Below are 24734 nucleotides of genomic sequence, written 5' to 3'. Positions count from 1 at the left end.
GGACTTGTCCTACCTGCCTATCTCCTTTTCCACCTATCCACTCCACCCTCTCCTCCCTGACCTATCACCTTCATCCCCTCCCCCTCTATGCTACTTTCTCCCCACCCTCACCCTCCTCTAGCTTATCTCTCCACGCTTTAGGCTCACTGCCTTTATTCCTGATGAAGGGCTTTTGCCCGAAACGTCGATTTCGAAGCTCCTTGGATGCTGCCTGAACTGCTGTGCTCTTCCAGCACCACTAATCCCGAAAGTAAGGACTGCAGATGCTGGAGATTAGAGTCAAGGTTAGAGTGGTGCTGGAAAAGCACAGCAGGTCAGGCAGTATCCGAGGAGCAGGAAAATCGACATTTTGTGCAGGAGCCCTTCATCAGGAATCTCTACCCTCCCAAGCAGTGCACTCCAGACCTCTACCATCATCTGGGTGAAAAGATTTTCCCTCAAATCTCCTCTAAACATCTTTCCTTTCACTTTAAAATTATATCCTGCCTTATTATTAACCTTTCAACTAAGGGAATAGCTGCTTTCTATCCACCCTGGCCATGCCCCTCTTTCAGGTCCCGCCTCAATCTTCTCTACTCCAAAGGAAATAACCCAATTTTTTCCAGCCTCTCTTCATAGCTAAAGTGGTCCATTCCAGGCAACACCCTGGGCAATCTCCTCTGCACCTCCTCCACTGCAGTCACACTCTCCTTTTATTGTTGTGACCAGAACTGCATGCAGCACTCCAGTTCTGGTCTAGCCAGAGTTCTATACAGCTCCAACATAACCTCCCAGCTCTAATAATCTATGCCTCAAGTTATAAAGACAAGTCTCCCTTCTGCCTTAACTACATTATTAACCTGTCCTGTGAACTTTCTGTGGACAAACACCCTCTGTTCCTCTGAGCTTCCTCATGTCCTGCCATCCTTTGAGTACTCCCTTGTCTTATTACTACTTCCAAAGTACATCACCTCACATGTATCTGAGGTAGATTCCATCTGCTACTGATCTGTCCATCTGTTTATATCCTCCTGTAACCCAAGACTTCGTCCCCACTGTCAACCGCCGGCCAATCCTGGTGTTATCTGCAAATGTACTTATCATTTCTCCTCCCACCTTATCCCACATTTTATTCTACATGGTTTATGTATATCACAAAAAAAGGGACCCAGTACTGATCCCTGTTGAATGCCACTCGACACTGAACTCCAGTCATACAAACTACCAGTTCGTGTCCCCAGATTATTAGCCTATGTTTCTGAATTATGAGTATAATGGCATTACCATTATGCAAGACCTCTTTCAGCTACATCTAATTTCAACACCAGCCCTGCTCATCTATTTCTCCCTCCTGTAACTAGCACTGGTTTGTATTAAAGTTCTCACCTCCTTTAATGTGATCCAGATAATAAAGGAGGAGACCATCTTGATGATGTGCAGTTCCAGGAATCTCCACACCCAGACTTGGACTTTATGCAGTTTTTCCAGAAAACGTAAAAATAAGGTAGTCAATCTGTCAATCACCATGCTCCAGGGATTTGGATATCCTGAACAGGAAAATACAATAGGATAAGATTCTCAGAATTTTGGAGGTTAACGGCTGTGTTCCTCCTTTCCCACTTCTCGCCTGAGGGCACCAACCCAATGCTGGATCCAGTTGTACAGGGACCTTGCAGTTACCTCACCCAACCAGCAATTCCTCTGGCGAGTTTCAACAGGATTAATGTTGTTTGACTGTTTTGTAGCTGACGCTCAGATAACTGGATTGTGATGAGGAATAGAGAACACAGTTACAGGAGAAGACTTTGTCCTGTATCTACGTTTCCTATTCCTCATCGTGAGTTTGGTTTACTCATGCATTTAACCTATCAATATCTGTTTATAATTTTACACTTCTATCTACGTCGGTTGCAATCTTGCCTGTCATTGTGTGATCAGCAAATTTAAAAATTTGGCTTTTTCTTCAGTCATAGGTCATTGTTGAATATGGTGAATGGATATGGTCTCACTAGTTACATTTGTCCAACTACATCATCACCCATTATCCTACTTTCTGTTTCCTGTCAGTTGGTCAGTATTCTAACCGCATGATGTGTAAATATTTCTAGAAGCCAATCATGCAGCAGTTCACTTCACTGTCACTCTGTAGTGCTTGTCTGTTCTCCAGAATCCTTGATTCCCCAACTGATGAAGAATTTATCTGAGCCTGAAATATTCACAAGCATTCTTCCCCCAGAGGTCTCTGTGGCAAAGAGTTCTAAAGATTTTCAACTCTCTGAGAGAAGAATTTCCTCCTCATCTCAGTCTTAAACTGGTGCCCCATTATTCTGAGACTGTGTGTTCTGGTCCTACACTCTCCCACAAAGGGAAATGTCCTCTCAGTATTTACCTATCAATCCCCTTAAGAATCCCTACATCTCTAATGAGATCACCTCTCATTCTTTTCAATCGTCAAATTCCTGGCGAGTAGAGTTCTAACCTTCTAAATCTTCATCCATAAGACAATCCCTCCACACCACGATCTTCCCAGTGGACCTTCTCCAAACTGCCTCCAATGAAACAATAACTTTTTCTTAAATAAGGTGACCAGAACTGCTCCCAGTTCTTCAGATATGGTCCCACCAGCATGTTGTGCAGTTACAGTAATACTTCCATATTGTTATACACCGATCCCCTTGAAATCCTTGTTTTTACCAACATTTAATTAGCCTTCCTGATTACCTGCGGTGCCAGCTTTCTGTGTTTTGTGCACAAGTACTCCCCAAGTTCCTTTCTGTTGCAGCTTTTTCCATTTAAGTAATATCCTATTCTTTTGCTCTCCCTTCCAAATGAACAACTTCACATTTTGCCACATTATACTCCCATTGCCATTTTTTCCCCACTTATTTAACCTATCAATACCTCTCTGCACCATCTTACAACCTGCCTTTCCATCTAGTTTTGCATTGCCTGCAAATCTGGCTACAGTACATTCATTTCCTTCCTCCAAGTCATTAATATTTATTGTAAGTAGCGAACAGTTGTGGCCCCAGCGCTGATTCCTGTGGAACCCCACTAGTTACAGGTCACCAACCTGAAAAAGAATCCCTTGCCCCCACTCGCTGTTTCCTCCCCATTAGCCAATTCTCTATCCATGCCATATATTACTCCAAAACTTGGGGCTTTTTATGTTATGACTTAATCTTTTGTGAAGTGCCTTGTTGAACACTTTTGGAAGTCAATTTAAGGAATCCTGTAATTCTATACTTGAAAGCAAGCAGCAACTGAACTTGAAATGCCATACAATCGAGGAAGTAGGAGAGTCAAAACCACATTCAAGGAGAAATCAATCACCTGGACAGCAAATACTGGTCGGTAAATCTCAATGCAGAGGGGCATTCTATGGCGGTTAAACTAGATACCACGTTGGTGCTATATATTGAGGAGAAAGTGAGGACTGCAGATGCTGGAGATCAGAGCTGGAAATGTGTTGCTGGAAAAGCGCAGCAGGTCAGGCAGCATCCAGGGAACAGGAGAATCGACGTTTCAGGCATAAGCCTTCCTGAAGAAGGGCTTATGCCCGAAACGTCGATTCTCCTGTTCCCTAGATGCTGCCTGACCTGCTGCGCTTTTCCAGCAACACATTTCCAGCGGTGCTATATATTGTCTGACAAAATAAAATGGTTAAAACAGATCAAGTTAAAACCTCCTTCAATCAAACTGCAACACCAAGGCACAAAGTGTGACAAACATTGAACACATTGTAGTAAATATTAAAATACAATGACAAGGAGAGAACTGAACCACTTTATGTTATACAGAATCAAGAAGGATCATTGCTCAGCATATCAGCATGCTTGAGATTCTCGTTGATCAATAAAGTGAAGTCTTATATTGGTCTGGGTGATGTGGGCTGGACAGGATTTGTGGCAGAATCAGATGCAAAGTCAGAGGAGGCCTATATCATAGTTGAGAGCATCTTTTATGTTTTTACAAATATTGTAGCGAGCTTCTCACTAGGCAGCACTGAGCTCCCAACTGAGGGGGACTAACGGAACAAATTGCCTCATTAATATTCAACTTCATATCTTCAGAAACACGCAAAACAAGCTCAACGGCAGAAAAAACTTAACTCGGAAGCCAGAGCAGATACCTGGGAATTCCACTTGCTGCTTGCTTCAGAGGGCTCCATGGACACTGGGTGCCAACATCGATATATAATATATACACACACACTCTACACACATTGGCATCCTACATATGCCAGCCTCTCACAACCCTTACGGCACATCTTTGAACCAATTATAGGATATTTCTGCACATCAAAGCTGCACTGACACCTGGCATTATAATGCTGCAAGGACACTGTGCGATCAGGGTTATACACACAGTTCACAGTTCACGGACTGAGCCAGGCTGCACCTCCAAGCTCTTTGCTCACTGTCACAGCACACACTTATTCTGAGCCTATCTAGGTCCTCACTCCATCCCTACCTCACCTTTTGGCACTTTGTCCCTTCATTCAGAGATACCAGGCTCAGATTACTTCTGTCTTGCCCAAAGCTTTGGCACAGACACAGAGGAAGGATTATCAACAGTTCTCAGTCAAGTCAAGAGAGACAGTCTCCGCTCAGGGGAGGTCCCTGCACAATAGATCAAGGGCAGCCCTCAATACCAGTCCATGGGCTTTAAAATAGCAGGATATGGGAGAAATTGGATGTGACAGACTCCTTAAGGAGAGGGGAAGTAGTTAATGAGGTGAGTTTGGTAGGTTACAGTGAGGAAATCCCTCCAAAAAGCTCAACACAACTTGGACTTAAGCAAAACAAATAAGATTTTGCACACAGGGGAATTAAAGTGCTCTGAAAGCCAACATTTAGAAAAGAGTTTACTAAATTATTTTCAGGCCTGGTAAGCTGAACAATGAATTCCACATAATATTGCAGCTGGATGCAAAATATATTTATTTACCTTCTATCTCCAAGAAAAGTACCGCATCCACCAACAGAAAATTGAAATGGTGCAGTGACACGGGCTAATTTAATTAATCGTGTTCTAAACAGTGTTCACGGATAGTCACAGTTCCTAAACCAAATGGGAATAGCAAAACCTAGATATGACATAATCTCTCATGGCTGTACAGAAGAAAATTCATCCAATGACAGCTTAGCAAAATCTGCAAACAGCACACTATTCAGTTAATTATATACGAATAGCAGATTCTGGGAAGTCTCTTTGGACCAGGAATAGAAATTGTTAACTACTTTCATAAGACCTGTTGGTCAATACTGTTTCAATTGACTACCATCCAAAGTGGCATCGGCCCCTGAAATATTCCAGAGCGCCATGTACAATGTTTTCCAAGAGAAGGAATAATAATATGGATGATATCCACATACATAGTACAACAAAGAATGAATATAACAGAAGGCAGGCCTGACAGTTAACACCTAATGTTCTTAAATCGTATCATGCAAGCCACAGGGATAAAGGTTGACCCTTAGGAAACAAGGATGATCTGGGAATTTCCTCAGCCCGAGAATATAGAAGAATTGCAAAGATTTTCAGGAACGGTTAAACAAGTTGGGATCAGTCAATGGGATACTGAGACAGATTTTAAGACAAGGCCAGAGTAGGCTGGAATGTTGGTGAAAGAAATGATTTCAAAAAGTTATGAATTTATGACTTTGTTTAGCACAATGAAAGTTACCAATAGTTATCAATATTGTTAGCAATGGATGCAGGGTTAAGTACAGTGTTGTTGATACAAGTCCAGGAAGATGGTAAAAGAAGACCTGTACACTATGCCTCAAGGTCTTGAACAGAAACTGAGAATGGTTATATGTCCAATTGAAAAAAGAGGTCCAGCAGCAACATGGGCAAGTGAGAGGTTTTCAGATATGTCATAAGAATGAGATTTAAGATCAAAATCAGATCACAATCCTTTAGTTTCTATACTCAATATAAAAAATTGCAAACCACCTCATAGTCAATGCACTAGATTGTGTTTGATGTGATATGACTTCATCACTGAATATACTCAAGGGAAATGTCAAACAACAACTGATGTGTCCTCTAGAACACCAGCTGAAGAATCTAAAAAACAAGATTTGCAGGTGATAGCGGAGGTGGAAGTCTTTACATTTTCAGGTAACAGGAAACATTGGCAACAGAGAAAAGATTACAGCAGAGTAATTCAATCAGAGGTGAAGTCTGCAGATGAGATGAAATTATCAGGAAGGATGGTCAATACCTCCAGGGTAACTCAACATTGAGACAGTACTCTGAGCAATAGAAACATCTCATGAATACAGATGATTTGTTTGTCTTTGCTAAAAGATTGCTAACACCTAACAAAGTGATATTCTTCAAAAGTGTGTCCATGTCAGCTAGGAATAACAAGACGCACAGCAAGTGCCCAACACTCAGTTTGATGGCCTCAAGTTACTTGATAAATTGAAGAGATAATTGCAAACTGCAGAACTTGAACAATCAACATTCAGGAATGAAATATTGTCATCAATATTTCATAAAGACATCTGGAACAGCTAGGAATGAACTTGTTTTCAGTTTAAAAGGAAAAGATATATCCTTATTATTGACAATTACTCAAGATGGATTGCAAAATCACTTGTACACTCTTACAGCAGACACAACGATTACATTATTGAGATGAATCGATTTTATTCAGTCCTCCTGGCACAATCATATCTGATAACAGATGGCAGATTGCAAATAAGTAGTTTATAGAATTTGCCAAGGAATATGGATTCTTTCACAACAAAGATTTCATCTCATTCTTCACAATCGAATAGTAGAAGCTGAACGAGGAGTCAGAATCATAAAAAACTCCTGAAGAATCAAGATATTAATTTGCCTGTATTAAGTTATAGATCAACATGAATCATCACCATGAATTACAGTGGGGAGAATACAGAAAACAAAACTTCCTTCACTGTCCATGAAATGAAAACCACCAGTTACCATGGAAGACCACGACAGACTGAGACAGCATGAAGTGAAAAGAGAGAAGCAAATTAGAAACTTCAATCATTGTCATCACACAAGAGAATTGTCAATACTTCTTCCAGGAGAAGGAATATAGATGAAAGACAAGGCTAATAGAATTAACCGTTCTTGAGAATTCAGAATAGCCAAGATCCTACTTAGTGGAAATACCATGAGGCTGTTGAAAGAGGAATTGGTGAGCTTTAACATCTTTGAAAAGCGAGCCAGAAGATGACTGTACTACATCAATTATGAAGAACAGAAAGTATCCATTAAATGCTCTGTACAGTCCCAAAGACGATGCTCTCAAACAGAGTGAAGGCACCAAGTACCAGAGCAGCAATCTCAGAAACAAATCCAAATGAGATTGGGGAGAGGTGTCAAACCACCACACTAACTGTTCCTGTTACTTTTGAGACTTTGAGTGAGATGGTGCTGAATATTATAAAATAATGGGAACAAAGACATGGGCAATGATGTGGAGCAATAGTTTAACAGCATGAGCCTGTGAGATCATGAAGTAATGGTGATGCAACATCACATGACTAAGAGAGTGAGCTGGAGAGTGATCTCATGGTGAGGAGACAATGTGTGCTAAATTAAAGACTGTGGGTGTGTTAATATGTAGGCAAAGGTTAATGTTAAAATATATCAAAGGTAGTGCAGTATCATTAAACAGAGAAAACCCCATCACTCTGATTATAAGGTGAAGCATATTTTCCTTCCTTTTACAAAGCCCTTCTCTTACAAAACCCTTGGATTTGTTATTTACAATCATCCATTAATTTATTCAGATAAAAGGAGCTGTATAGAAATAGAAACATTGATGTATATAAATATATTATGTCAGCATAATTCAAATCACATAATTCTGCATCAGTTTCACTGTTCTGTTGATACGTTTTAGCAATTGCATTACCTGCTTTCCTGCATCGAACCAGGGAGCTGTGGCTACAAATGTGTGCAAGTTTGTCTTCGAAATCCAAATCATGTTCGTTGATCACAGTGAGTTGAAAGTTACCTTTTATATCCGTGCCCGTCTCCTGCGCCAAGATTGACTCCTTCGGTTCAAAGCCGAGTTTCTCTAAGGTGTAAAGGCTGCCGTGAATTCTGTTACTGCGTTTGTTATTCAACCTGTCAAAACAAAACTGTTTGTGTGTGTCTTGCATTGAGTTACAAGATAATCGAAAATAGTCCATTCCTTCTCCAGGTGCTGGGCCTACCCTTCACTCCTCCATCTATTTAAGTAGCATTTGGTCAAACTGGGTGGCGTGAACTGGAACTTACTAAAGGAGTGACAGTTTATCACCAAGACCAACCTCTTTCACTAATCCTCGAATGTCTACACATTACTTTGCACACCTGCATTTAATTCATTACATTGCTTCTGATGTAAAACAAAACTGCACATTACACAAAAAACAAGTGAGGAGGACATTCTGTACAGCACATATCTCTGCCATGATTTATTTACTGATTGAGGATGATCAGCCATGATCATAATGAATGGTGGTGCTGGCTCGAAGGGCAGAATGGCCTACTCCTGCACCTATTGTCTATTGCTTCATGGAAGATGGGTGTTGCTGGCTAGGCCAGTATTTAATGCCCATTCTTAATTGGTCAAAGGGCAGTTAAGAGACAACAACGCTCCTGGTGGGTCTGGAGTCTAATGTAGGCCAGACTGGGCCAGGGTAACAGATTTCCTTGCCTAAAGGACTTTAGGTGGGTCTCTTTGACAAATGGCAGTGGTTACCTGGACACCATTGGGCTAGCTTTTAATTCCAGATTTTATTTTATTAAATTCAGATTTCACCATGGTGGGAATTGAACCAGATACCTAGAACATTAGCATAAAACCACATGGTGCAAATCTGAAACCAACACAGAGAATGCTGGAGAAACTCAGCAGGTCTGACAACATCTATGGAGAGAGAAACAGAACTAATGCTTCAAGTCCAGTCTGACACTTCTGGAGAGGCTGGATAGGCTGGGGCTGTTTTCCCTGGAGTGTAGAAGACTGAGGGGTGACCTTATAGAGGTCTATAAAATCATGAGGGGCATAGGCAAGGTAGATGGCCAACAGCTAGAGGACACAGATTTAAGATGAGACAGGAGAAATACAAAAGGGTCGAGAGTGGCAAATTTTTCACACTGAGGGTGGTGAAGGTATGGAATGGGCTGCCAGCAGTAGTGGTGCAGATGAGTACAATTTAACATAGAACATAGAATAATACAGCACAGTACAGGCCCTTCGGCCCTCGATGTTGTGCCAACTTTTTATCTCACTCAAAGATCAAACCAACCTACGTACCATACATTTTACTATCTTCCATGTGCCCATCCAAGAGTTGCTTAAATGTCCTTAATGTATCTGACTCTACTACCACCACTGGCAGTGCATTCCACACACCCACCACTCTCTGTATAAAGAACTGACCTCTGACATCTCCCCTATACCTTCCTCCACTCATCTTAAAATTATGCCACCTCGTAATAGCCATTTCTGCCCTGGGGAAAAGTCTCTGGCTATCCACCCTAGCTCTGCTTCTCATCATCTTGCACACCTCTATCAAGTCACCATTCATTCTTCTTTGCTGCAAAGAGAAAAGCCCTAGCTAAATCATCCTTTCTTCATAAGACATGCCCTCCAGTCCAGGCAGCATCCTGGTAAATCTCCTCTGCACCCTCTCTAAGGCTTCGCATCCTTCTTATAATAAGGTGACCAGAACTGAACACAATATTCCAAGTGTGGTCCAACCAGGGCTTTATAGATCTGCAGCATAACCTCGTGGCTCTTAAACTCAATTCCACCAGCTAATGAAAGCGAACACACCATATGGCTTCTTAACAACCCTATCAACCTGGGTGGCAACTTTGAGGGAACTACGTACATGGAGCCCAAGATCCCTCTGTTCCTCCACACTGCCAAGAATCCTGCCTTTAACCCTGTAATCTGCATTCAAATTTGACCTTCGAATCACTTCACACTTTTCCAGGTTGAATTCCATCTGCCACTTCTCAGCCCAGTTCTGCTTCCTGTCAATGTCCCGTTGCAACCTACAACAGCCCTCCACACTATCCACAACTTCACCAACCTTCATGTCATCGGCAAACTTACTAACCCATCCTTCCACTTCCTCATCCAAGTCATTTATAAAAAAAATCACAAAGTGCAGAGGTCCCAGAACAGATCCCTGCAGAACACCACTGGTCATCAAGTTCCAGGCTGAATACTCTCCATCTACTACCACCCTCTGTCTTCTATGGGCAAGCCAATTCTGTATCCAGACAGCCAAATTTCCCTGTATCCCATTACTCCATACTTTCTGAATGAGCCTACCATGAGGAACCTTATCAAACACCTTGCTAAAATCCATATTCACCACACCCACTGCTCTACCTTCATCAATGTGTTTCATCTCATCCTCAAGGAATTCAATAAGGTTTGTGAGGCATGACCTGCCCCTCACAAAACCAAGCTGGTTATCTCTATTCAAACGATGTTTTTCCAAATAATCATAAATCCTGTCTCTCAGAATCCTCTCCAATAGTTTGCCCACCACCAACGTAAGACTGACTGGTCTGTAATTCCCAGGGTTACCCTATTCCCTTTCTTGAACAAGGGAATAACATTTGCCACCCTGCAATCATCTTGTATTACTCCAGTGAACAGTGAAGACGCAAAGATCATCACTTAGTCATTTAAGAAACATTTAGACAGGTACATGGATGGAAAGGGATGGAGGGATATGGACCAAATGCAGGCTAATGGGACCCGATTAATTGTGAAAACTGGGCAGCATGGACACGTTGGGCAAAGGATCTGTTTCCATGCTGTAAACCTCTATGACTCTACCTTAACTCACTCACTCTCTCTTTCTTTCTTTCTCACTCTGTCTCTCTCCCCCTAGATGATGCTGAATTTGTCCAGCATTCTGTGGTTGCCTGCAAATTAGCCTGAGGTTCTGGATTATTAGCCCAGTGACACTATCATGGCATCATTATCATTTCCTGATTAACTAAATATTATTACAAATACACAGCACTTGTGTGAGGCTTTTCCAAGAGTGTTACTGATGCTTTGCAAATAAAAATGTGAAAAAAGAAATCATTTTATTAAGATTTTCCCTCTGACATCAGGCCAGTGCACATGCAATAAGCCAGTCAGAATGTGAAAGAGCAAGATTCAAAATATATGAAATTGATACAAGAGTATTAAGTAACATGTCACTTTTCAACAAAACCCACAGCAGCATTTTTAACAGGGAATAAAACTAGCTTGCAAACAAAGCACGATTAATTCCCTTCACAGTAATGTAAAGTTGCTGCTAAAAAATACAGACATAAAACATTATGTTATGATTCTTGCTATTATTCTAACACGCAAACATATCATGATAAGAAAATCTGCAATTGGAAAAGTACGAGGCCCATATCTCGATATTTTGCTGGACAAAGCACCTTAACTGAGCAAAACTGCTTAACAGCAAAACACATGACTGTTACCTAACTTTAATATTTTTTAACATGAATAAATTCAGGTTGTAAATTTGCTCGCTGAGCTGGGAGGTTTGTTCTCAGATGGTTGGCCACCATGCTGGGTAACATCATCAGTGAGCCTCTGGTGAAGCACTGGTGTTCTGTCCCACTTTTCATTTATTTGTCTTGGTCTGTTAAGGTGGGTGATATCATTTCCGGTTCTTTTTCTCAGATGTTGATAAATGTCCAAGACACATTAATAGAAAGTGGGACAAAACACCAGTGCTTCACCGGAGGCTCACTGATGAGGTTACCTAGCATGGTGGCAAACCATCTGAGAACAAACCTCCCAGCTCAGTGAGCAAATTTACAACCTGAACCTCAACTTGAGCTACAAATCTTCTCAAAAATCGCAAATGAATAAATTCAAATTACAATTTCCTAGAAACTGAATGTATGCCCACATTTTAATAGGTGGCCTTTTAACCAAATATGGGATAATAATTAAGGGTGTTCTAATATTGTGTGAATGAACCATTAAATAAACAACCCCAAAATGTTTTTAAATACCTCTGCATAACTTGAATAATGTCAGATTCCCATGATTTCTTACTTTAATGTCTGATGGACCTTATTTTAAGATTTTAAATTTGTAACAAAGTTCAAACTTTTGATTTTCTTCATAGAAATAAGATTTCCGGATTTATCTGGTTTGTACAAAATGAATTTAAACCTAGATGATGGGGAAGAGGTTAACATTCAGGACTAGTTTTCTTCCTTTGGGGAGGTGGTTGATTCAACTTATCCCAACTTATGTGTCCTTGGGTCAAGCCCCCTCTGGCTCAAGTTGAGGGGAGTTAATCAGGAGATACAACTGATGTTCACAGCTCCAGGTACAGAGTTTTTCATTTGTTACACACCACGTGAAAATGCTGCTTGCATTTTGACAGCTGTGAGAGGTTTTATCGCAACAGCTGAGACAATCTAACACCATCAACATTCAAAAACATCAATTCACTTGATCTCCCAATGTTCACAGACCCTTTAAAAAATTCTAGTATCTGAATCCATCTTGTTTGTCTGTGTCAATAAGTAATCAGTTGCCCTACCACGACAATGTTTTGTTCAAACCTTTATCAGGTACATTATTTGTAGATAAACAGAAGCTCCCCCTTTAATAGTGAGGCAACGATTACATTTCACAGTTATTTCTGAGTACCATCATAAGTGATTGAAAAGAGCAGTGGGATGCCTGTCTGAGGTAGAATATAGGGGGCCTTGATTTTACATCTATTCAAATTGGCACCTACCTCAATAATGCTTCAACAGTATGAGTTGAAGTCCTCTGCTCAAGTCATTGGAGCAAGACTGGCCTTGGCCAAGATTTTCTTCAAAATTCAGAGCTTCTTTCTTGTAATACAAACTGCAGAGCCCACCCTCAAACTTCCCAGTTTTGCAGGGACAGGAAGGGAATGGAATTTGGATATACATGAGTGGTTCATGGAGCCCAGCTGGCCTTTAGCATCATCAGCAGCATTCAATTATAGAGTTATAGAGATGTATAGCATGGAAACAGACAACGTTGGTCCAACTCGTTCATGCCGATCAGATATCCTAAATTAATCTAGTCCTATTTGCCAGCACTTGGCCTATAACCCTCCAAACCCTTCCTATTCATATATCCATCCAGGTGGCTTTCAGATGTTGTAATTGAACCAGTCTCACTACTTTCTCTGGCAGCTCATTTTAGACACGCACCACCCCCTGTGAATAAAGTTGCCCCTTAGGTCCTTTTTATATCTTATCCCTCTCACCTTAAACCTCTAGTTTTGGACCTTCATACCCTGGGAAAAAGACTTTGGCTATCCATGCCCCTCATGATTCTTATAAACCTCTATAAGGTCACCCCTCAGCCTCCGACACTCCAGGGAAAACAGCCCCAGCCTATTCAGCCTCTCCCTATAGCTCAAATCCTCCAACCCCGGCAACATCCTTGTACATGTTTTCCCCTGGTTTTTCTCCACCCAAGGAGTCTCTTACCAATTATTCGTGTCTTATTTCTCATAATACCCAGTCTAAAATGACCTGTTCACTAGATAGCTCCTAACGTATTGGTCCAGAAAACCATCATGTATAGACTTTAGAATTCCTCCTCTACAGCATTGTGACTCATTTGATTATCCCAATCTATGTGCAGATTAACATGCCACCCACATTTAGAGACATTCCTTTACCACATTATCTCTGCACCAATCTAGCAAAACAAGGTAATGTCTACAACTGCATGGAAAACAGCCAAATGTGAAAAATATAGCAACTGACTGGCATCGGCAGTGGTTAGTGACCACTGTAATAAGACAGTAAAGACAGAAAGTGAAAGTAAATAAGGAGAAATATGATTAAATTCATAAGTAATACAACACAGCTGCTCCCTAGAGACTGAGATATCATAGTTTCAAATGAAGAGTTGTGATAGGACGATCATATTGACTGTGGAGTGAAGTGATTGTGTTAAACATCCACAACCCAAGTCCTGACAGACAATTCATCTTACAGACCTTCTCTTTTGTTCTTTTCTCCATGCTCCCTCATTTCCCCTCCTTAAAAGTGGTGATATTTTTAACTTCTCCTAGGTCGGAGGAAAGTTTATGACCCTGCAACATTAAAATTCTTTCTACCTCCACAGATTTGCCCGGGCCTGCCCATAATTTTTCGGCAACTTTTATTACAGGTTTGTGAAAGCAATTCATGCTTCATTAAGTCACTTGTGTTTTTTGATGAGTTAACAGAAAGGGCAACACGGTGACTCAGTGGTTAGCACTGTTGCCTCACAGCGCCAGGGACCTGGGTTTGATTCTATCCTTTACAGTTTGTACATTCTCCCCATGTCTGTGTGGGTTTCCTCTGGGTGCTCTGGTTTTCTCCCACTGTCCAAAGATGTGCAGGTTAAATGAATTGGCCATGCTAAATTGTTCAGGAGTATGTAGGTTAGGTGTATTAGTCAGGGGAACTATAGAGTAATAGGTCTAGATGGGTTACTCTTCAGAGGGTCAGTGTAGACTGGTTGGGCCTAATGGCCTGATTCCATACTGTAGGGATTCTGATCCAAAGAGTTGATGAAGAAGGTGTGGTTGACATGTGATCTTGCAGGTTTGGGTAAAATATTGTAATATCAGTTGTGTGCAAAACTAAAATCCATGTGATGGTAGCAGTACAGATACAAAATTGACTGGAAAATTGTGTACAGTTTTGGCCTTTTGTAATTGAAGAACGTTTGCATTGGAAGTAGTAAAAGGAAGCTTTTAGACTGAGCTTTTATGGTGAGAGGCTGAGTAAATTGGGCCTATATTCTTTGGGGTTTGAAAGAATGAGGGATGATCGCATTGAGACACACAGGATTCTGGTGGAGCTGTGAAGGATATACATTCAGACATTGTTACCCCTGGTTGGAAAATCTAAAACACCAGGGCACATTCAGCGGAAGGAGATAAATAGATTTTGGGCTAGAATTGTAAAATCTTTGCTTTCTCTTGAAGCAAAGGATACGGGGAGAGGGTAGGAAAGAGAATGAAGCCTCAGATTAGCCATGTTCCCAAATTGAATGGTGGAGCAGGCTTGGTGGGCTGAATGTTCTCCTCATGTTCTTGTGTCTGAATGATAGGAACCACAGCCCAATGGTCGTGAATCGTTAAGAGTAAGATATATAATGTGGTTCCACAGAGATTGGTACAAAGACCTTTACTTTGATTGGTTTATGTTAATGGCTTTGACCTGGTGTACAGTGTACAACTGCAAAATGTACAGATTATACAAAATGAGCTGTGAGGTGGTAGGGGCTGTTGGGTTTGGAAGGTGCTGTTGAGGAAATATTGGTGAGATACTGCACTGTATTTTCTGGATGATACATTCTGCTGCTGATATGTGTTGGTGATGAAGGCACCAAATATTGAAGGTACTGATGGGGTGCCAGATTGCTTTGTCCAAATGGTTGTCCATTGTTGGAACTGCATTCATCCAGGCAAATGGGAAGTATTCCATCACACTCCTATCTTGTAAATGGTGGACATACTTTAGGGAGTCAGGAAGTGAGTTATTCACTGCAGAATTTCCAGCCTCAGACCTAGTCTTGTAGCTGCAGTACTGAGACAGTATTGATTAGTCCAGTTATGTTTCTGGTCAATGGTACCTTCCTAGGATATTGATGCTGGGGAAATTAACGATGGTAACACTGCTGAGAAAAGGCACATTTTGTCAATCTTTCTCTTGACTGATTAATTGTAATCATCATTAACTGGTGCATTCCCATGGCAACACCTCTACCAATCACAGTCCATTTGCCCAACAATCAGTACTCTCCTCTCATACAGTATAAATTTTGGTTTTCCCATTGAAATTGGTATTCTTGCAAATTGTCCTGAGGAGTTCAAGGTGAAAAGCTTCAACAAAATGTGTCTTTTATCAACAGTGCTTAAGTTCTGTATTATCAAAGTGAATATTTGATGGTAATATTATTAAATGTCAAGGTTCCCACTTGTTGGCAGGTGGTAATTGTGCAGAGTGAATGTTACTTGTCATGTATTAGCACAAGCCAGAATGTTGTCCAGGCTTTGTTGGAAATGAACAACTGCACTGCCCTCCACCAAATGAACTGCTGTAGTTTGTACCACCTTCTCAAGAGCAATTAGACAAGGAAGCCAGCGATGCCTACATCACAAAGACAGGTATTTTTAAAAGACAGTGAGGTTGTTATGTCAGGCTTTTAAAGGGAATGCTTTGGAACATTGGGAAACACAAAACAATCTGAAGAGACCTACCTATTGATGAGATCATCCTGCCTGGGACTGACATGCTTCCAGTCTGTCAGGTTGAGGAAGTGATCATGGAAGTAATGCAGCTGGAGGATACAGGCCAGGAGGAAGGTCGCAGGAAGTGACATATTAGCAAACAGTTCAGCAGTGTCATACTGCTCCAAGCCCAGGTCTTTCAAACTGAGACAAAGAAGAGGATGGTAATTTTCTTTTCACTTAGCTCATTGGTTTGAAGAATTTTTGTAACATGCTGAAGCAACAAAAGGCCTAATTAAATAAAAAAGCAACAACTTCTCTGTCCATTAAATGCTCAGACCTTGGCATTTCAGTAACTGACAGGGTAAACCTGGTCTTTACCTCCAGGGTAGTAACCTGGGTGAGTGGATCACTCTCTCATTGTAAAACCCAAATTATTAAATGAATGGAATGAAAACTCAGTGACTCTTCAATGAATGGTGGATCAAATCCACTGGATTATTAGCCAGATGACATCCTAAAGGTGTTACTCTTGCACACCCAGATTGTCAGTGAGGCTGCACCTGGAGTAGGTGCTAGTTACCCAAACATCTCACAGGCCTGGAAGCTTTACCTCTACTTTGAACTATTGTGTTGGGGCAATACAATGTCCCAAGGCATTTCACAGGACATTGAAAGGATGAAAAAAAACAGATTTTTAAACTGGAACTCATGCAAGACTGGGAGCCAATGTAGATCAGTTGGGGCACTGGACTTATTGGGAGTTTGGGTATAAACAGAGATTTGGGTGAACCCAGGTGCAGGATTGGTGTATCATTTTTATTTCATGTAATGTATTTAATGGTTGCCATAGACTGGACTGAAAGCATTTGTAGATGTAGAGATTAATGACTACAATATCCAACTAGCATGAATGTGCCTCAGCATCTGTTTCTCATCTCCTTAGGATAATGACTCTATTTCCTTGGTATAAGATGCCATCCTAGGCTATCACTTCACCTCTACCTGACCAGCATTCTCTTCTAATAACAAGGATGTCCTTGACAGTTTTGGACCATCCTTTTGTCATTACTTCCTGCAGCACTTGGAGAGACTGCATCTTGTTACTTGATTTGAGTTAGGTGCTTTTCTTCCAGATTTAATGTCTCCACTGGGCTGGCTGACCTCAGACCTTTGTTGAGCCATTGCTTCAGTGGAAGCTGGGAGATTCCACATTTAGTTCTAGCATTCTCGATTTTGTTCCTTGGGTGTACTGTTCCTGACAGCACGTCAGGAATGTGCATTTGCTTCCCGTGCTTGTATCCCATGTCCAGATGATAGCTCTAGAAATGAGGTAACATAATTTGCAGACACTTTGCGTATATGTGTTTTGAGGAAGATCTTCAGAAGTGGCTTGTAGCTGCACATCCACTGTAACACTGTCTCTCCAAAACTGGTTCTGATTAGAATGTTCATGAGTAAAGTCAGCAGCTAAGTCCTCTTTCTCAATCTGAGCATTGAGCCATTCAGTTTGTATCAATGCCCTTGGATGTCAATCCATCTGATTGTCCTCCTTGTTTCATAAGGGTACTTCCAAGTCTGTCTCGCTGGCATTACTCTGTCAATGAGGAAGTCACTCTGCAGTACATCTGTACTTGCACGGTCAGTACTGGGTGTTTGATGTTCGTAAAAACTGCTTCTCATTCTGCGCCCAAGAACACTGCACGTTAAGAGCAGTGAGTTGTGGCGAGGTTCACACTCTGATGACAATTCAGACAAGAACTTTGTTGAATAGTTCACAGATCTGATGAATTGTTGCACTGCTTTCATACATGTTGGTTACTGCATCTTTGCTACAGCCCTCACTTAACATGCTGAGGTATAGGAAACGATCTTTCACTGTCAGAACAAGATCCATGTACTTGACATCAAGCACTTCAACTTTTTGTTTTGTTCAGCTTCTGGATCATCTGGCGAGCTCTTTCTAGCTGTTGTAGTAGATCCTGATTGGGATCAGTGATGGCTTTTTCCATTGTGTCCCCACATCCATAGATTGGTTTGAGCTATAGGGAGAGGCTGGATAGCTGGGACTTCTTTCCCTGGAGCATTGGAGGCTGAGGGATCACCTTATTGAGGTTTATAACATCATGAGGGGCACAGGTAAGGTGAATAGCCAAGGTCTTTTTCCAAGGGTAGGGGAGTTGAAAAGTACAGGACATAAGTTTAAGGTGAGAAGGGAAAGATTCCAAAGGGTCCTGAGAGGCAACCTTTTCACACAGACAATTGTGCATGGATGGAATGAGCTGCCAGAGAAAGTGGTCAAGGCTAGTACAATACAATATTTAAAATACTTCTGGATCAGTTTAGAGGGATGTGGACTAAACGCAGGTAAATTGAACTACTTACATTTGGGATACTTGGTCAACATGGACATGTTGGACCGAAGGGTCTGTTTCTATGATGGATGACTCTATGACTCTATTAGCAGATCACCTACAATAGTTTCTATTACAGGAAGATCACAGACTGTTCTGTAACATCTACACTAGTACTCTTCTAGAAATGCCAAACAGCAGACATGATTATCTGTATATCCCAAATGTAATCCAGAATGTAGTTAGAGAATAGCTACTTTCATCCAGCTTCACTTGGGGGAACCATTCCTTGCACTGAGGATCCTAAAGAACTTTGTCTTGCCAAGTCGTGGTCCTGAAACGTTGACTTCTCCACCTCCTGATGCTGCCTGGCTTGCTGCGTTCTTCCAGCCTCCTGCTTGTCTACTTGGCCAAGTTGTGGCAAATGATTGGCATTTATTGGATCATTTGAATTGATGCATTTTTTCAGCTTGCCAGGTTATTTCACTGCTCCCTGCTGCTAATCCAGGCTCCAGGAGCTGTCACTCCAGGATTAGTCCCTTCTTTCTCAGCTTCTCGACCTTGTCTTTCAGACCGGTCTGGGACAGTAGCTGGAACTCTCCCCTTGGTAGGTGCAGTGTTGGTCTCATACTCTTATCTACTCCGAAAGGATATTCACCAGGAAGAGATCCAATCCTTTGTAATCTTTTCGGATCTGTTCAGTGGCTAATGGATTTATGGCCTCTGAAGTGCTGCAGATCTCTCCTGGTATGTGTCGGCTAATCAGCAGCATTCCCTCTAACTTTCTTTCGGAGTTGTGTAGGCCGCTAACGTTCAGGCACAGCAGCAACCTCTGGGACTGGAGGTCAATGCTGAGATTGATGTGCTGATACAAATTGCCACACACGGAACCTTAGAACGGTTGTTCTGCTTAAAGAGAACACTGGTTGCGAGTCTAGGCTTCAGAATTATTTCAGCTGAGATGCGTAGAATTTGCTTAAGGTCCACTATCAAGAACTCCAGCTTTTTGCTCTTTCCAATGCATTGGGTTCTAAACTTTAACTGTCTCTTAAAGGGTGGCACGGTAGCTCAGTGGTTAGCCCTGCTGCCTCACAGCACCAGGGACCTGGGTTCAATTCTACCCTCGGGAGACTGTCTGCGTGAAGTTTGCACATTCGCCCCTATGTCTACATGGGGGTCCTCTGGTTTCCTCCCACGATCCAAAGATGTGCAGTTTAGGTGAATTGGACACGCTAAATTGTCCACAGAGTTCAGGAATGTGTAAGTTGGGTGCATTAGTCAGAGGTTAAATGTAGGGAAATGGGTCTGGGTGGGTTACTCTCTGGAGGATCAGTGTGGACTTGTTGGGCCAAAAGGCCGGTTTCCACACTGTAGGAATTTTATGAATTGTCCTCTTGAGGTAAGTATCTTTTCATCACTTAGTCTTAAGCTGACATTCGAGAGTTTATTTTTGGATCACCACCTCGCACAAAAATAAAGTTCACAATGTTACATGTCGCTCTGACATTTCCCATTCACTTAATGTTCTTATTGTGCAGTCATCATTCCAATAGTAGTAGACTCACCAACTTTAAAGGCATTTAAATGGTCATTGGATAAACATATGGATGGAAATGGAATAGTGTAGGATAGCTGGGCTTCAGATTGGTTCCACAGGTCGGTGCAACATCAAGGGCTGAAGGGCCTGTACTGCGCTGTAACGTTCTATGTTCCATGTCCTATAACAGCTGGAAGCCATTTATCACCTTTAGACCAGGTAATGCCAATCTTTTATATGGCGTAGTGAAAATCATCAGAATCATCTGCTAACAACTCTCCAGTAATCATCTTTCTCAGCTTGCTTTGCCTTTTCCTAGCTAATCAATTGTGTACAAAGTGACTCAGTTTCTGCTGTTAGAGTGTGGCTTTTCCCCCAGTGGACATGCTTCTTTTGAGGAAGTTTTGGTTCTGAGGAAGGGTCATTTAACCTGAAAAGTTAACTCTTAATTTCTCTCCACAGGTGCAGCCAGACCTGCTGGCAATTTCTAGCACTTTCTGTTTTTGTTGCTGATTTCCAGCACCCACAGTTCTTTTGGGTTTTAGGCTTCTTTATCTTGGACGTGGCGTCCTCTGCAATATTTACCAGCTGCCCTCTGGCCTTCACCTTTCTGTTGGCCCTTCTGGAAATGTGCCTTGCATATTCCAACGGTGTTTTTTCACTCAGCTTGGAATACCTCAATCTAATAGAAATCTAATAGCATGTCTCCCATTAATACCCTCTGGCTGATAGAGTCATAGAGATGTGCAGCACGGAAACAGACCCTTCGGTCCAACCCGTCCACGCTGACCAGATATCCCAACCCAATCAAGTCCCAACTGCCAGCATCCGGCACATATCCCTCCAAACCCTTCCTATTCATATACCCATCCAAATGCCACTTAAATGTTGCAATTGTACCAGCCTCCACCACATCCTCTGGCAGCTCATTCCATACACGTACCACCCTCTGTGTGAAAAAGTTGCCCCTCAGGTCTCTTTTATGTCTTTCCCCTCTCACCCTAAACCTATGCCCTCCAGTTCTGGACTCCCCGATCCCAGGGAAAAGACTTTGCCTATTTATCCTATCCATGCCCCTCATAATTTTGTAAACCTCCACAAGGTTACCCCTCAGCCTCCGATGCCCCAGGGAAAACAGCCCCAGCCTGTTCAGCCTCTCCTTGTAGCTCAGATCCTCCAATCCTGGTAACATCCTTGTAAATCTTTTCTGAACCCTTTCAAGTTTCACAACATCTTTCTGATAGGAAGGAGACTAGAATTGCACACAATATTCCAACAGTGGCCGAACCAATGTCCTGTACAGCTGCAACATGACCTCCCAACTCCTGTACTCAATACTCTGACCAATAAAGGAAAGCATACCAAACGCCTTCTTCACTATCCTATCTACCTGCGACTCCACTTTCAAGGAGCTATGAACCTGCACTTCAAGATCTCTTTGTTCAGCACCAATCCCGAGGACCTTACCATTAAGTGTATAAGTCCTGCTAAGGTTTGCTTTCACAAAATGCAGCACCTCGCATTTCTCTGAATTAAACTCCATCTGCCACTTCTCAGCCCATTGGCCCATCTGGTCCAGATCCTGTTGTAATCTGAGGTAACTCTGTTCGCTGTCCACTACACCTCCAATTTTGGTGTCATCTGCAAACTTACTAACTGTACCTCTTATGCTCGCATCCAAATCATTTATGTAAATGACAAAAATTAGAGGACCCAGCACCAATCCTTGTGGCACTCCACTGGACACAGGCCTCCAGTCTGAAAAACAACCCTCCACCACCACCTTCTGTCTTCTACCTTTGAGCCAGTTCTGTATCCAAATGCTAGTTCTCCCTGTATTCCATGAGATCTAACCTTGCTAATCAGTCTCCCATGGGGGACAATACTGAAGCCCATGTAGATCACATCTACTGCTCTGCCCTCATCAATCTTCTTTGTTACTTCTTCAAAAAAACTCAATCAAGTTTGTGAGACATGTTTTCCCATGCACAAACTTGACTATCCCGAATCAGTCCTTGCCTTTCCAAATACATGTACATCCTGTCCCTCAGGATTCCCACCACCGAGGTCAGGCTCACCGGTCTATAGTTCCCTGGCTTGTCTTTCTTAAACAGTGGCACTACGTTTGCCAACATCCAGTCTTCCAGCACCTCACCTGTGACTATCGATGAAACAAATATCTCAGCGAGAGACCCAGCAATCACTTCTCTAGCTTCCCACAGAGCTCCCGGTTACACCTGATTAGGTCCTGGAGATTTATCCACTTTTAACCATTTCAAGACATCCAGCACTTCCTCCTCTGTAATCTGGACATTTTGCAAGATGTCACCATCTATTTCCCTAAAGTCCATATCCTTTTCCACAGTAAATACTGATGCAAAATATTCATTTAGTATCTCCCCCATTTTCTGTGGCACCACATAAAGGCTGCCTTGCTGATCTTTGTGGGGCCCTATTCTCTCCCTAGTTATCCTTTTGTCCTTAATATATTTGTAAAAACCCTTTGGATTCTCCTTAATTCTATTTGCCAAAGCTTTCTCATGTCCCCGTTTTGCCCTCCTGATTACCCTCTTAAGTATACTCCTACTTTCTTTATACTCTTCTAAGGATTCACTCAATCTATTCTGTCTATACCTGACATATGCTTCCTTCTTTTTCTTAACCAAACCCTCAATTTCTTTAGTCATCCAGCATTCCCTATACCTACCAGCCTTCCCTTTCACCTTGACAGGAATATACTTTCTCTGGATTCTTGTTATCTCATTTCTGAAGGCTTCCCATTTTCCAGCCATCCCTTTACCTGCGAACATCTGCCTCCAATCAGCTTTCGAAAGTTCTTGCCTAATACCGTCAAAATTGGCCTTTCTCCAATTTAGAACTTCAACTTTTAGATCTGGTCTATCCTTTTCCATCACTATTTTAAAACTAATAGAATTATGGTCGCTGGCCCCAAAGTGCTCCCCCACTGACACCTCAATCACCTGCCCTGTCTTATTTCCCAAGAGTAGGTCAAGTTTTGCACCTTCTCTAGTAGGTACATCCACATACTGAATCAGAAAATTGTCTTGTACACACTTAAGAAATTCCTCTCCATCTAAAACCTTAACACTATGGCAGTCCCAGTCGATGTTTGGAAAGTTAAAATCCCCTACCATAACAACCCTATTATTCTTACAGATAACTGAGATCTGTTTGTTTCTCAATTTCCCTCTGACTATTAGGGGGTCTATAATACAATCCCAATAAGGTGATCATCCCTCTCTTATTTCTCAGTTCCACCCAAATAACCTCCTTTTTAAATTTCTGCCTAACTCTCTGCCTAACTCCCTTCAGAGTCTCATAAATTTCATAATTTCATAGTGTTCATAAATTTCTCGAATTTTTTAAAAATCTCTCAGTGAATTACTCTCATGACAGAATCTCTTAATGCCAAAGACAATCCTCGGAAGAAAGTGAGGACTGCAGATGCTGGAGGTCAGAGTCGAAAGTGTACTGCCGGAAAAGCTCAGCAGATCAGACAGCATCCGAGGAGCAGGAGAATCGATTTTTCGGGGACAATCCTATCTCTGATGAGAAAATCTTTCAGTTGTTTAAACTCTCAGGATTCATCTAGATACTGAGGAATGTTGATTATCCAGCATTCGATTATCCTAAACTCAGATTATCCGAACAAGATTGCACGATCCCAATGTTTGCCTATCAATGTTGTCTGGAACTCGATTATCCGGAATTCGATTAACGGAAAGAAATACTCCCTGCCAATGTCCTTCGGATAATCGAGGTTTCCCTATATCAGTGTGGTCACAAACTAATCAGTGGTCTCCTCCTCCTGACCTCTTCTGTTGTTTGTCCACACAGGTTAGGGCAGGTAAACTGGGAAGGTAAGAAGCATATGGGACATGCCTAAGTATAAGTACAAAATGCTTAGGGATTTTTCTAACTGCAGGGAAGGCCAAAATTCCAATATTTGTTTGCTTTTCATGTACAAAGATTATACAGAACTGCATTAACTGTGTACATACATACTTTTTTTTTGAATGAAGTATATTTTTTGCAATTAAAAAAGAACTAAAACTAAATGTACTGTGAGAGGAGGTACATTAAAGAGGTTTGCAAGTTATTAAGTAGAATAGGAAAGACTATCCCCAAACGTTAGTTTAAAGTGAACCCGAATTATAGGAAAAGGAGGAATAACTGCAAAGTGGGGAAGTGATGAGTTAGCAGTCTACCTGTCCTCCGACATCCCCATTTTCTGCTGAAAGAGCCAAGACACAGTTTGAAACTGATAGGTGTAGATTGTGATGAGCACCAGCATTGAATATGACACAACAGTGATCCAGAAATACCTCAGGATTTGGCGCCACCAATCATAATGTACCTGTAAACACAAAAGGGAGGAAGAAATTTGAGAGACCAGTGCAGTTTCAATAACTCCTCCAGCCTGAGCCACGTGTTACTGACTGCTCCTTGATTGGTACTAATCCAGCTCCTCGCATTGGCTCAATAACTTTCCTCCCCCACTCTTGCCAATCACTCCATGACTCACTAACACCTTTCCCGAGCCCTCAATTACTGAATGTAGATTTACATCTGAATAAGAGGAGGCTCCCCCCC

General features: G+C 41.8%; 1 protein-coding gene across 1 annotated transcript in view; it reads right to left on the bottom strand.

Moving 5' to 3' along the window:
* Nucleotides 1–24734, bottom strand: part of LOC122559893 (piezo-type mechanosensitive ion channel component 2-like) — a gene marked incomplete at its 5' end in the record, with an annotated part of 241404 nt that overhangs the window by 165901 nt on the left and 50769 nt on the right. The window contains 4 exons of the mRNA XM_043710001.1: nucleotides 1366–1526; nucleotides 7886–8100; nucleotides 16260–16433; nucleotides 24350–24498. Coding sequence (XP_043565936.1) covers nucleotides 1366–1526; nucleotides 7886–8100; nucleotides 16260–16433; nucleotides 24350–24498 — 699 coding nt within the window. The remainder of the gene's footprint in view (nucleotides 1–1365; nucleotides 1527–7885; nucleotides 8101–16259; nucleotides 16434–24349; nucleotides 24499–24734) is intronic.

The sequence above is a fragment of the Chiloscyllium plagiosum genome, chromosome 20, assembly GCF_004010195.1.
Source record: "Chiloscyllium plagiosum isolate BGI_BamShark_2017 chromosome 20, ASM401019v2, whole genome shotgun sequence".
NCBI lineage: Eukaryota > Metazoa > Chordata > Chondrichthyes > Orectolobiformes > Hemiscylliidae > Chiloscyllium > Chiloscyllium plagiosum.
Note: the sequence above shows the minus strand (reverse complement) of the source record. Positions and strands in the feature narration are given on the sequence as shown.